The sequence below is a fragment of the Barbus barbus genome (genome assembly GCF_936440315.1).
Source record: "Barbus barbus genome assembly, chromosome: 29".
NCBI lineage: Eukaryota > Metazoa > Chordata > Actinopteri > Cypriniformes > Cyprinidae > Barbus > Barbus barbus.
Genome location: NC_136757.1, coordinates 18536048 through 18550832, shown reverse-complemented (window position 1 = coordinate 18550832; position 14785 = coordinate 18536048). Strand labels below are relative to the sequence as shown.

Here is a 14785-nt window from a genome sequence, read left to right as displayed (position 1 = left end):
CTGGAAGGGCTGATGCAAGTCGAGGGAAACATGGTGCGGCCCCTAACAGACATCGCACACTGCTCTCTGCTGATTCCAACAGGCAGTGCAGCTGTCAATCACACTGATTGAGACCAAGACAATAAACAATAATGCAAATAACAATAATATTACCATAAAAGACAAAACGCAGGAAAAAAAAAAAAAAGAAAAAAAAAATGGATTCAGATGCCAAAAGGGTTGTCATGATACCAAAATTTGGTTACCATGAAATTGTGATTTCTCAATTTTAATACCACAAAAAAGAACAATGTGCTATTAAACAAGCTTATCTACACAACTGCTCAAGCATTTGGGATATGTTTTTAAATAAATACTTTTATTCAGCAAGAATGCACTGAATTGATAAAAAGTGACCGTACAGCCATTATGTATATATTACTGTATGTTACAAAACATCTCTATATAAATGAAATTCTGTTTTTAAGCTTTCTATTCAAACTCTAAAACGAATGTAACAGTTACATAGTTACACTGTTTCTAAAGGATCATGTGAAACTGACGACTGGAATAATGACTGCTGAAAATGCAGCTTTGCAATCACAGGAATAAATTACATTTCAAAATATTAAAACAGAAAACAGTTACATTAAATTGTACAAATATTTCACAATATTACTGTATTTTCTATCAAATGCAGCCTTGAGCATAAGAGACTTCTTGCAAAAACAGTAACAATCTTAACGCCAAAATTTTGAACTGCAATATACAGTATAGAATATATATATTAGGAAAATAACTGTTGCTTTCAAATAAGTACAAATTACTTCAAGTAATTATAAAAATCCAGTAAAACGAAAGCACAGTTTTATTGTCAGTATCATTGTTTTATTCAACTTCAGGTCTATTACAGTATATCACATTTACCGTTGAGTCCAATACTCTGAAACGCATCAATTTTTGTTTTTTGGTCCTAGGTTCAATTAACAAACAGTGTTTACATTAGCAAGACCACCATTCTAACAAAAAAAAAAAAAAAAAACGGTTTAAAATGTTTTGACATTGCTTTTTTGACATAGACTTCTGACATCCCTTGATGTAAATGATAGAGCTGTTTTGTGTCAAGGTTTTTGTGTGTTTGATAGGATGTGGGAGTGTAAGTTTGTATGTGTGAGCAGAGTAGAAGGCTCATTTCCTTTGTAATTCCCTGCATGTTTTATTAGCCTGTCAGCTGTACTGTCCTCTCTTTTTACACATCACTCCTTCTCTCACTCCATTCTTTCAATTAGTACCGCTGTTCTTCTTTCTGCATTTCTCTCCTTCTCCATTTTGCCTCTCTCTCTCTCTCTCTCTCTGTCGCCCATACAGTTCTTTACACAAACACATTTGTTATAACTCACCTCGTTCCCCCAGCAACACTTCTACTGAAGCCCACAAGGGAGAGAAAAAGAGAACACTTCTGTGACCTCCTTGAACATACTAGCTGTGGCCAAATACTCTGTCCTGCAGTGATTGTGCAAGCACATACTAAAGGTCAAGAGTAGATGCACATTATCAGACGATCTTAACAAATTCATTAAAAGATAGTTCATTTACTCAACCTCATGTTGTTCCAAACCTGTAAGACTTTCTTCTATGAAACATTAAAGCAGAGATTAATGTTCAGGGTGCTCTTTTTCCATATAATCAACATTCCATTTAATCACCATCATTATATGGAAAAAGATGGAGAATGGGGACTGGGGCTGTGAGATGATAGTGTGAGGGAGGGGTGTGAAAAAAAAAAAAAAAAAAAAGATCAACTATTAAATCAATATGACAAAGAGAGTTTGACATACAGTACACAGTATATATATATTCGGAAACGCTTCCACACTGGTTCATAAATTTCCTTGGTAAAAGTCAAATGAAAAATACCATATTTAATTTGACCCAAACAAGAGTAGTGTGAAGAAAACTACAAAATTAGAGAAAAAAAAAAAAAAAAAAAAAAAAAAAAAAAAAAGATTACAAATAAATAAAGTAGTGAGGTTGACTAGTTTATTTAATTATTTCAGCAATGGAACTTTAAAAGAACATTAATTTAGAGATGCAATATCTTGGAGCAGATTTCACCATGTTGTCTTATAAGGGAAAACTCTCATTAAGAAAAGAATTATGATTATGAAAACATGTTTTGCAAATCCGTGTAATATTTACCATTTATTCAAATTTTCACAACCCATGCAACAGTTTAGAACTGCGTGGAAACATGTTCAATACCCAGGTACACTACCATTCAAAAATATTGTTTTAATCAGCAAGGATTAATTAAATTAAAAGTGACAGACTTTTACATAGTAAAATCTATACAAATAAAGGTTTATATAGATTTGAATTCATTTATAGTCTTTACCGTGCTGTAAATTATATTATTTTTTGCAACGCAACATACAAGGATGAGATGTCAGTCAGCTGCATCAGCAGCGGTCGTTTCGCATGATTTAATTTGATGTTTAAATATGTTCTTTAATCACAGTACTGTTTGTTTATGGGCAGGTTATGAAGTCAGTCACGGCATCTTTCAGCTACGTGTGAAACGCGAGGCTGCGGACTGAAGTTCACAGTTCCCCCGGAGAACAGCAGCCCTTCACCAGCACAGATTTTGGTGACACACAGGCACGCAAATTAGCACTATTTCGGTAAAACTATTTTGTTTAAATGTATGATTTAAATGCATGTACTGTATTCAGCCAAATAAATTAAATTAGTCTTACATTTTGCCCATGGGTGATCTTGCTTAATAAAAGGTTTATCTTTTGATTATTGCTGTTGCCTCTAGTAATACTGTGTGTGATTTCCAGCATATTTTAAGCCAGCAATACAGTAATTTTGAAACAATAGTTCACTTAAAACACCATAACATGTTGGGTAAAAACATTTAACCCATCCAGCTGGGTCAAAATAACCCAGCATGTGTTCTGTCCAATATTTACCCAGCGCTGGGTTGCCAAATAACCCAAGTTGGGTTGTTTTTAACCCAGCATTTTTTAGAGTGTAAGAAATGTTTCTGGAATAATGGCTATTGGAAATTTACAGTTTTTTGCAATACTTTAAAATATATTTCAAAATGTTACTATTTTCACTGGATTTTTGATATAAAAAGAAAAAAAAGAAAAAGAAGCCTTCGTGTCAATGAGAGACTTTTCATGAACAAAAAAATATCTTACTGACCCCAACCGTTTGAACGGTAGCGTACAGTAGGACATGTCATACAGGCTGTTCTTCAGTCCCTCGTGGCCTGGTTTTCTTCTGTGTAAAATTAAACTTGACTAAGGTCTATTGACTGTGAACTCACTGTGCTGAAGCTGAGGGCTATCACATTAGCTGAGGTCAGGGAAGGCGGCCCCACCATGTCTGCACAGCCTTGTCAATGCAATTTCACTGGAGCACCAGCTTCCTTTTATCACCAAGACACTCCGTTTGAGCTGGTGGAAAATGTCATAACTGTTCAGGTGGGCTGTCAGTTTCACTCTGCATAGTTTAGTCATGAACAAAAAGCATCCATCTTCATTTCCTGATGTTGCATTTCTGTTGATTTCTTCAAGTCATTCAGTATTCAGATGGGAAATATGTCTGTCAGTTAAAGTGTAATCGACCTGATAGTGTGCTAAGAGGCTGAATGCATGAAAGTGCACATTAAATTCATGGCTGCATGAATATCTGTTCAGCTGTAGGCTGTAGATGTGTTAACACCACCAAACGGTGTTTGGCTTCAAATAATTATCCTGTTTCCATGCGCCTAAGTTGCATGTTTATCTGACCTGATTTAGACATCAAGTTTAATAAAGAATATTGGCGTGAAAATATAAACTTGTATAAGAGCCCGTCCTTTGCACATGGTTTGAATTCAAGGAGACTATGACAAAATTAAAGACTTTGTGCTAAATTTATTATCAAGCATTCAGCAGAACGCAGGGCTGAACAGCTGGGAACATTGTCCCAGGACATGTGGGGAGGGGAGACCATTGTACAAACAAAAAAATTAATGTGCTGAATGCACAAAACACACAAGTTGACATTTGGTCCCAAACAAAGGATCAGCAGCAACCCTCATGATATTCTGTTTTATCACTATACAATATAAGCAGATGTATTATACAACTGTTCACAGAAACAATCCCTGAGAGCTCTTATTTACTAATGAAAAAGCTGTAATACAATTCTACCCCTCAGAGACACTCAGAAACTAAACTTCAGATATGTGGATGCATAGTATACTGCATATCTACACAGATTGTGTTTAAGGAAAGCTCCAGAGATTTCCATGGAATATGAGCACAGCATCTCTCACACCCTTCGCATGTTCATTTATTCAATATTTTGGCTCATTTGATAATGCTCCCAATTGTGTGTAGCACTCCAAACTACATTAGACACACATGGCAATAAATATTTGAATGAAAGTAGTAAAATACAACTATTTAACTGTGCAAAGTTCAGAAAGCAAAACAATGCGTCTCTCTGTATAAAAAGTAGAAAACATTTTCCATACTTTGTTAATTTATTCAGTCTCATTTTGGTGCAATTTATCTGGTAGTTAGTTTTGGGGAGTTTGTTAATTGAAATAAACAACTAACAAAAAATTAAAGCAATAGTTCACCCCAAAAAAATAATTCTGTCATTAATTACCCTTATGTGGTTCCAAACCCGAAAGACCTTCATTCATCTTCAGAACACAAATTAATTTTTTATTTTTTTTTATGAAATCCAAGAGCTTCTGACCCTGCATAGACAGCAACGCAACTGACACGTTCAAGGCCAAGAAAGCTAGTAAGGACATTTTTTTGTGCACAAAAAGTATACTCGTAGCTTTGTAAAAGTAAGGTTGAACCACTAATGTCACATGGACTATTTTAACAATGTCCTTACTAGGGCTGGGTATTGTGACCAATTCTGCGATTCGATTCAATTCTTATTTTTATGGTTTCGATTCGATTCGTTATCGATTAGCTATCAATATTTCATTTAAAATGTTAGTTTTGCAGACATGGGATCCATATTTTGATATAAATGCTGGTAACTGAAACTCTCCTGCTTAAGTTAATTACTGAAATACACATCTACATTAATAATAGGGTGCACACAGTTGCTTTTTTTAGTGGAGCAATTCGAAAGACACCTTCAGGACGAGAGGTGAATATTCATATCCTCTTACGTGAAGCACGCGCATTAAGAATCGATTCGGGGATTTCCCGAATTGATATCGTTGCGTTAAACTGAAGATCGATTAAAATCGGAGAATCAATATTTTTTACCCAGCCCTAGTCCTTACTACCTTTCTGGGCCTTAAACGTGTCAGTTTCATTGCAGTCTTTGCAGGGTCAGAAAGCTCTCGAATTTCATAAAAAAAAAAAAAATTAAATTTGTGTTCCGAGGATGGACAAAAGGTCTTACGGGTTTGAAACACCATGAAAGGGAGTAATTAATGACAGAATTTGTATTTTAGGGTGAACTATCCCCAGGCGTTGCCCCCTCACTCGGACTATCCCGCCCCCTCACTCAAGATGAGTGTGAAAATAGATTTATGAAATATAATGGTTTATTTTAAAAAAAACAGTTGCCAAATGAATAGGCTTTCTAGCATTAATATGATGCTACTATAGCAAATATTTAGGACAGTCTGTTTAGTTCCAAATAGTTCCAAATGATTTTCCTGTTTTTTAACTCTCGGTGTCACTCATTAACATTGAAAAATAAACATTAAAAACCTAAAAAAGTGCCTAATATGTTGCCTATAAAGATATTATGGGGGAGGGGTCAAGCAACTCAAGCAAGCAACGCGCAACGTGCAATTCACTAGAGAACGTGAAAGTAAAAAATAAAATAAAAAACTACGGCATTACCGGTGCATATTCTCTCTGAGAAAACGAGAGACGAATCTAGTCTAACATATGCTGATATAACTGTCTTAAATTATTCCCTTAATATTTATTTTTTTGGCTCGTAGTGAAAAACATGAGAAGAAACGTATTTTGTGTTAAACAGGTTGTTTTTGAAAACCAGTGCCTGAAGTAAAGCTGAATTGTCATTGATGACTGCAGTGTTAATCATTTTAATTATAGGCCTATATTCATTGTATAAATTAACAAACCTGTTTAAAAAAAATCTTTCTAAAAAATATTTTCAATGAGGAGTAAGCTATTTATATCCTCAGAAATTATTGTGGGGCAATAATTTCATGTAATTTAATAATAAAAGTAATCTAATAATAATAATAATAATAATAATAATAATATGCCAAATAGTAAGAAGAATGTAACAAGCCTACATTAATTGGAAATGATAAATCCTCTTAATATTGCCCATTTTTGACGCTACCTCTGGCTATCATCGACACAATACCATACAAATCAGCACGGAGCGGTTGTGTGCCCGTGTGGAAATAGTTTTATGAATTGTAAAAAAAAAAAAAAAAAGAGTTTTTATTGATTTGAAAAAAGAAGAAGAAAAAATCCCAACTTTCTCTTTTTTTCTATATTCGTTCATAAATTATATTACTTTGTAAGTGTCATATTTGGCAGTTCGCATTATATCACTAATGACAGTGACACATGAGAAGTTTAATATCACATGCAGGAAAAAAAAGTAAAATATGCCTTTTTCGAAGCTGCTGTGTAATATATATATATATATATAAGATTTTCTAAATTTAATTAGTTTATTTAGCACCCCCTCTGAACTGTTAAGCCCCCCTTAGCACCCCCAACAAAAAAATCCTGGAGTCGCCACTGGTGCTATGGATGTCTTTGAATTTGAATGCTGTGCTCTCGTCTTTTATAGCGGTTTCTCAGCGCGTAATACATCATTATAAAACACTGCACTGGAATAAATAAATGAAATAAAAAATGAAATAAAATACCTTCCACTGACCTGTCTCGTGACCAAAACACTATCGGTGAACCCAGTATTCTAATAGTTGTAGTAGTAGTGCGGGCAGGTTTGTTTACAGTCTGACAAATACGTGAATGGGCCACATATGTTTTTATTTATTTATTTTTTATTATTATTTTACTTTGCGCTACGTCATCACCCCCTTTCGTTACCTCAGCCGCCCCCTCATCAGTGCTTTGCTGGCGCCGGCTCTGACTATCCCTTTCAAATTTCTAAACCTAAAATTTTAATTAAAGCCAAGTGAAATATAAAAAAAAGAGAGAGAAAAAAAAAAAAGAATGAACATGGCACAAGCACATAACTAAACTAAAATGTAATATTGAAAATATAAATATGAGCCAATTTAAATATTAAATTTAAAACTATGCTGCCTTGGGAACTAAATGAAAAAAGAAAAAAAAAAAAAAAAGTTTAAGATGAAGTACAAAAATCTGTAAAATTAATAATTATAAAAAATAAAAAAAATAAAAAGAAAAGAAAAAAAATGAAATCAGTCACCTTTGTAAAAAACTAAAAGCTATACAAATAAACGTAAATAAAATACAAAAAATAAATAAACCTGAAAATATATAAAAAAAAGCTATATATATTAAAATATTAAAACAATACTGAGATAACACTGCTGGAATACACTGGTTCACATGCTCTGTACGAAAGAAAGTGTAAAAGTATTACATCACAAGTCCAGTTAGAACGCAGCGCAGCTCTAGGGTTCGAAGTTGAAAGCAGCGGCTGATGCCCTCAGGAGCTGAGTGATGCATTGCTGCAGACTGCGGACTGCAGGGGCTGCTGGGGTGGGAGAGAAGCTCACGGCAGCCCCGCAGCAAACCTCTGCTGTGAGTTATTTCCATGCTCAGCCCAGCAGGGACCAGCACGCACTCACGTTCACGCCTCCGCTGGCTCAGGAAATCAGGTTGAGCAGGAATACCAGAGCGCTTTCATTAATTATTGCAACCTTGCATTAGTGTTGCAGTGACAAACAAAAACAAGTATGATTCATAGCGCAACGCATAAACGATGTCACATTTATGAGAATGTATAACTGCGATTTAACAATGCAGGAACAATTAAATTCACATCCGTATCAGGGGAGCGACTCATGAACTGAGGACAAAAGCATCCGGAGAGTAATTATATTGAAACGTGACATAGCGGTGGCCTTGTCCTCAAGCACCGTTTCTCTGTGTCCTTCTGCTGTGTGTAGGGTACACAATTACACGCACACCCACATATACACACTAGAAACGGGTTATGTATTACACAAGCAACTTTTTCAGCAATCCAGTTCATCTACAGGTGTTGCCATGACAACCAATCATTTATCCTTCAGATCCCCGGCTCGTGCCCATGGTGAGGAATCATCATAACACCACCGAGAGACACTCCAAAAACCACCAAACGCTCTCATATCAACACCACAGCATCAAAATGCCTTTTTTGTAGCAAAAAATATTCCCAACATATCAAAATCCAGCACATTCTTGCCATTTGACCTTTTTCCCTGCACCCACTAACACTCCCACATGCAAAACGCACGCACACAGCTGGGCTATTACTCATGTAACTTCTGACGTCCATGTTCGCATTCACTATATGGGCGAATGCAAACGACATGCATATCAATACCCATTAACATACTCACACTGGGCATATTGGTCACTATGGCAACGGCTAACAGGGAGTCTTGCAGCCAAGTGACGCTAATTCTCGATGCTTTTCAGCACTCATGTTCTCACATTTTGCTCACGGTACTGCAAGAGCTCTTTCATACGGGAAAGCAATAAGTCATTAGAAGCAATGGCATGTCCCACATTCAGGCTGCCATAGATAAAACAGGCCTCTGTCATTTGTCAGAGCGTGCGCTACTACAGGAGTCAAAGAGTGCTCTGTGGAGAAGAAAAAGGAGGAGGAGAAGAAATGGAGATTGAACACAGACCTGTCTTTGTTGGATGAGTCTCCTTCTGGCCTGTGGATCCAGTGGAAGAAAGCGTGAGAGACAGACAGACAGACAGACAGACAGACAAACAAACAAACAAACAAACAAACAAACATGGAGACACAAAGAAAGTGGAAGTGTCAGTAATGTTATATTGTTGAACACATACAGTAAGGAATACATAGAAATCAATGGAGCAACTGCAAATACAAATTTAGCTTGTGCAGGGAAATTATTTGAATGATCACAAATATCAATGGCTTTTTTTTTTTTCTTTAAAAGATCCACTCGAAACCCCCATTGACTACATTTTTTCCTCATTTACAAATTCATGCCATTCATGAATAGAAGTGATGGACAAACAACAGTTACATAAAAAGAACTTGTGGATAGTGGATTATACAGATACCGATAGCTAGGTTGGACCACACTGGCCGAAACGGATTAATCAACTGATAGTTTTTAAAATGGATTCTTAATGAAAGCACACATATACACATATATATATAAAAATAAATATAAATAAAAGCGCTTTATTTAAAAAACAAAAACAACAGTACTGAGCCATACTTTATAAATGAATAAAAATATTAATTATATTGATAATTTAAGTTAGTTCATAGGTTATTAACTAATGCTAACAGAAGAAACCTTAAAATTTTAAAATGTTTTAGTAATGATAAATGTTGAAATTAACAATACTTCTACAGCTTTCATTAATCTTATTGTTACAAAAGTGAAGTGTTACCATGTCATCTGGTAACATTTGGTAAGTTGATCTGCATCTGAATTGTCCCGCTCTGTGCAGGACGCAGCCTCGCGTGTCAAAACATACAACGTGTGGTATCAGTGATTTCCGGCTCTAGGGGCCACTCTTGCACTGAATAATGACGGCGGACCCTTCGCAGTCCCTCCAGCAATGGACACAACCCGGAAAACTATCAGCATGAATTTTTGATGATAGCCGATATTTCCAGCAATCGACTATCGGTGCCGATTAATCGACAAAACCAATTAATCGGCCGACCTTTGCTTCAAACCAATGAGATTTCACAGTGGCAGAGCTACCCAGCACAGAAACCAATCAACTCAATAAATATGCAAATAAGAAAATTAATCCAGAGTTTACAAATGTGCAGTGTTATTGTTAGGAATCACTCTACCACTTACACTGCTTTTTATGTGCTTTTTGACACCGGTGCATGGCAAAACACACTCTTCATTTAAACCAACTTAAATTAGGTTAAATTTAATTAAGACTATGATTATAACTAATAAAATAGACTATCTTACAAAGCAGCAGGTGTCGGGTTTGACTGACATGCGGGCTCCTCCATAGGCATTCAATTATTCAATCATAATTGTATAAACTCTATCAGTCAGTCCTCCAACACCCAGTGTATTACTCACAGACTCACGTCTACGACAGTAATTGCCACCTTCAATGGACAAATGTAATTAACACCGGCCATGCTAATTATTCTGAGAAACAATCCCACCTCAACAGCTCCCCCACAGCAGTAGTTACACTCGTTCATTAGCCGAAAGCATTACAGCAGAGAGAGAGCAAGATTGTGATCACCCAAGTTGGGTCATTTGGATTCACGGGCATCTGTCTGATGGGACGGGAGCAGATACACAGATCTAAACCGAAAAAGAGCTCACATGAAAAAGGCGACGCTGTAAACGACCGTTGTGGGTGAAAAGAGAAGAGGCGACCCTAAAGAAAATGGCAAATGACATGTTGGTGTGCCATCTGCTCAACACCAAGGGAGGGCTGGTGAGGGGGTGAACGAGGGATTGGAAAATTTGGCAATAGTCTAAAGAGAAAGAGAGAGACCGAAAGAGAATAAAAAAAAAGGATGGATATGGCTGAAGTACATTCAAATACAGTCAAATGATAGTTAACGGTCAAAAAAAGTCCGTAAAACACCAAAATCTATCAGTAAAACAAGCCATCTGCCCTCACATTGTCATGTGACTTTTCATTGTTTCAGGTGAAGTTGATGCTAAGCAAAAGCTAGCAGCCCTAAAGTTACTCAGGTGTAAAGTAAACACATGGCCACATCTACCAGATGCTGTTTACGTGACTGCTAGTGAGTTCACGCGTTTATCATGCGAATCATCTGATGACACAGGAGATGACACCAAGGCAGAGGAGTTGAAACTACTTTTTATCTTCATGATATATATATATATAAAAATTATAAGATTTACTTAATACAAGCAGCAAAGATTATTATAATGTTTGAGTCAGAACGAGACTCAGGACACAGAATCTCATGAATGAACTAAATAAACGGATATTTTAATTGCGAACAAAATGAGTAAACGAGGTGTTCGATGAGGACTTACAAACTGATAATAACTCAACCAAAAGGGCACGTTGATCATTCTGTTCGATTCTGTTGATCACTCTGTTTGTCTTTTTTGCCTTCTTTAACAAGGACAGTCCTAATACAAGAATGCGTAAAATGACAGATAATGACATAAAATTGACATGACTTAATACTGTTATCGTTTTCCACAGCTTGATAAGTCAAACCTAGATGCTGAAAATGGAGTGGGGAGAAAGAAAAAAAAAGCTCTTTTTTTGTGTGCCATGTATGGAGAAAATGCTTGTGGTGTTAAAACCATGTTTCTCACATCTTTCAGTTTTTTTTTTTTTTTTTATCTAGCTTCCGGATTTATTATATTCATCATATACACACTCTCTGCATTAAGAAATCTTGTAAGCCCTCTAAAAGCTTCTCTTAAAGCTCTCAAAAGGAACTGTGAAATTCCTAATAACAAATGTTAACTTTTTCTATTAAAACTACAAAAACACCATATTGTGCACAAGGTTGTAGAAGTGCATTTATTCAGCAAACACAATTGCAATTTAGTCTCAGCAAATAGCCACTGATCAAATCATTGAACAAATCTTTTTTGAAAAGCAGCAAAAGATTGAAATCAATGGTATAAATCTAAATTGCCACTTCTAACAAATACTACAGTTAAACCATAATTACTATGCAAGAGGCGAAGTATGCTATCTGCCCTCAAGGAAAAGAAATAAGTCTCAGATGAGAAAGAAAGCACTCAATTTATCTCTGAAAACAGAGGGCATTCCGGTTTCTCTCCATTGGAAAGGAGGGCAAGAGAAACAAATAAGAGGTGTGCATATTGGAGAAACAAAACATAGAAAGTGAGCAACACAAAAAGGGTGCAGTGTATTCTGCAGCCTTTTCCGCTCTCTCTCTCTCTGACTCTATGCTTCGCTCTCCCACACAAGTTGATCCACAATCTGACACTGCGCTGAATTTTAATCACAACCTCTCCTACACAGTGGCCCGATCATACATACAAAACAAATCTCCACACCACACCACACCAGCCATCTGCCTTAAAAACTACAGGAGATGCTGTACTGCAGTGCTCGACACTGATCCAATCCACCGAATGTTAATCTCCACACGCTCAAGCACACATCTGCATGCATCATGCGCTGTGATGAGGCCGGCTCAAGTGCACACTACAGGCGGGAGCGATCAGAGGTGCAATGGAGAGGTCGATTCCTCAGCAATGCAGGGAGGGAGACAAACCACTTAACTGTCAGCAGCAAAAGGAGTGGCCCACTACAATTCTGTGCCATCTCGCTCTCTGGATTTATATGGAGCATGTTGACGCAGCACATGCTGGGAATGATATTGACAGTCTTGAGGCTACCGACAGCTTTACTCACTGTGGAAATCTTCTCAGAGATTTCTTTTCCTCCAACACGTTTTAAAACTATACAAGATATCAACAGCATCAGTTTAAAATGAACGTCATCCCAAACCCAACAGGGTTGTGCACCATTCACAAATGAAATGGTTTAACATTTTAAATTGCACTAACTTATGTAGAAAGGCAAGACTATCTTTGAATGTCTATTAGACAAAGTCTTGTTTGAAGGAGATAGATCGATATACTGATTGTGTACTTCCAATCGCTTATTTGATTCCACATAATCTTAGCTAAAAGCTTAGTTTACAGTAAAATAAAGCTAAGCTTCCTGGAACTTCCTTGTTCTCTAGAAAACTTCACTGGCATAGTCGAATCTCTTTCAAAATCAAGAAAAGATATTACATTTGTGACAGATTTAGCATGCCAATTCAATCCCAGGTTCCCATGACATTAGCCGGTCACTCTGCCAAAGGCCCAGCAGCACGAGTCTGTCCAGATAGGAGTCTGTCGGCTTATGTAATGCTCAGGCTCGATGGCACAGCCAGCTGCCTGTTCGATGGCCTGGAAAGAGTCCTATTGTGACAGACTGTTGCACTCAATTTCAGTTTTGCAAGACAGACAGAGTGCAAACAGGAGAGATACCCTATGAAAGGTGTTTTCTGTTCTTTGGTTCCCGAGATTGTAAGACTTAGTTCTGCACCAATATTACTAGTGTAATAAATGCTGTTAAAATACTAGTGTGTGATGTAAAACAACTCAAAATGTGTACAAACATACATAAGTATATGTAGTTCAAATCAGTATCCAGTGTCAGTGAATATTACAGTGCACGCAGTTGTTTACTCATACTTGCTTTAAAGGATAGTTCACTCAAAAATTCTGTCAGCATCTACACTCCTCATATTGTTCCAATCCTGTATGACTTACCTCTGTAGGACACTAAAATATTTTGAATAACAATCAATGGGGTCCAAAAGAACACTAGAACGGCATGAGGGTGCATAAATGACCATTTTTATTTTTTAAGTGAACTACTTTAAAATATAGTGATTACTATAAACTGTAGTCTTTTTAGTTAGCAAACGCACCAACATAGTTTTAAAAACGGTTTTAAAAATTGACATTTTTCTAAACAGCCAGCATGGAGGCTGTGGAAACGGTTTTCTACAGTAGATCCTCAGCTATGCAGTAAAAGAGCCCTCAGGCCTGTACTTACTGTCTCTGCAGAGAGCTTCCCAAACTGGTAGCGACGCAGTCTCTTTCTCGTTCCCTGTCTCGGTCCCTCTCTCGCTTTGTGACATTGGCTCCAGCTGACAGGCTATGGCTGAGCCCCATGTGCGTGTTGGCATTGACGCGCCGGTCCCGTGGTGGCACGGGTGGAGGTGGGGATGGGGGAGCCGGAGCCGGGATGGGTATCGGGATGGGCCCGCTGTTGTGGCTCTGATTGGCATAGATGTTGGTGGAGGTTGCAGCATTGGAAGTGGGTGGCTGGATGGGGTGGATGGGAGGTGGAGGTGGGGGCGGGCAGGGCCGTCGGTCCAACCTCAGGTCTTTGTTCTCCTGGCTGAGCCGGTCCAGCTGCACTTCAAGCTCCTCAATGCGCCGTCGTTGAGTTTCCAGAAGCTTCTGTTGGCTCTCGATGATGTTGTTGAGCTCCAGCAGGTACTCCACCGCCCGGTTAGGGCTCTCTGGGCTGCCCTGCCCAGCATCCATGCTGATGGACACTTGCGTGACAGTCACCGTCTGCCGGGACAAGCTTCTGGGATCACCCCGTAAGAGGAAGCTCTCCCCCCCACGTGGAGCGGGTGGGGGGGAGAGACGGAAATGTGTTGGAGTTAGAGTTGAGTAACCAGAGTAAAATAATCAGTGGTTTTAATCTGAGATTCCCTCAAAGTTAAATTCAGCTTTGGAAGTCACAGTACTGGAAAGCGATGAGGAAACTCCATAATTGGGAATTTGTATTCACATTCAAGGGATGATGATAATGTTAATGAGTGGATTTGTTTGTTTGTTTGTTTACGATTGGTGTAAGCATGTGTTTGTGTGCATTGCTATTCTTCTGTCAAATGTGCCATTTTTCCACTGCCACCAAGAAAATCATGGAATTGAGATCAAAGCCAGTTTGCATAAATGAATTTCATCAGCCATTCAGCCATTTATTACTCATTAGTAACCAAAATTAACAAAAAAACTAATCTGACAGAGTCACAGAGCATTCCCAGCACCTCA

At 37.6% G+C, this 14785-nt stretch overlaps 1 protein-coding gene across 1 annotated transcript in view; it reads right to left on the bottom strand.

Annotated features, from left to right (window-relative positions):
- Positions 1-14269, bottom strand: part of LOC306849706 (IQ motif and SEC7 domain-containing protein 1-like) — a gene marked incomplete at its 5' end in the record, with an annotated part of 82389 nt that extends 68120 nt beyond the window's left edge. Inside the window, 2 exons of the mRNA XM_079384950.1 lie at positions 8849-8878; positions 13773-14269. Of these exons, the coding sequence (XP_079241076.1) occupies positions 8849-8878; positions 13773-14269 (527 nt within the window). The remainder of the gene's footprint in view (positions 1-8848; positions 8879-13772) is intronic.
- Positions 14270-14785: the final 516 nt, after the last annotated feature.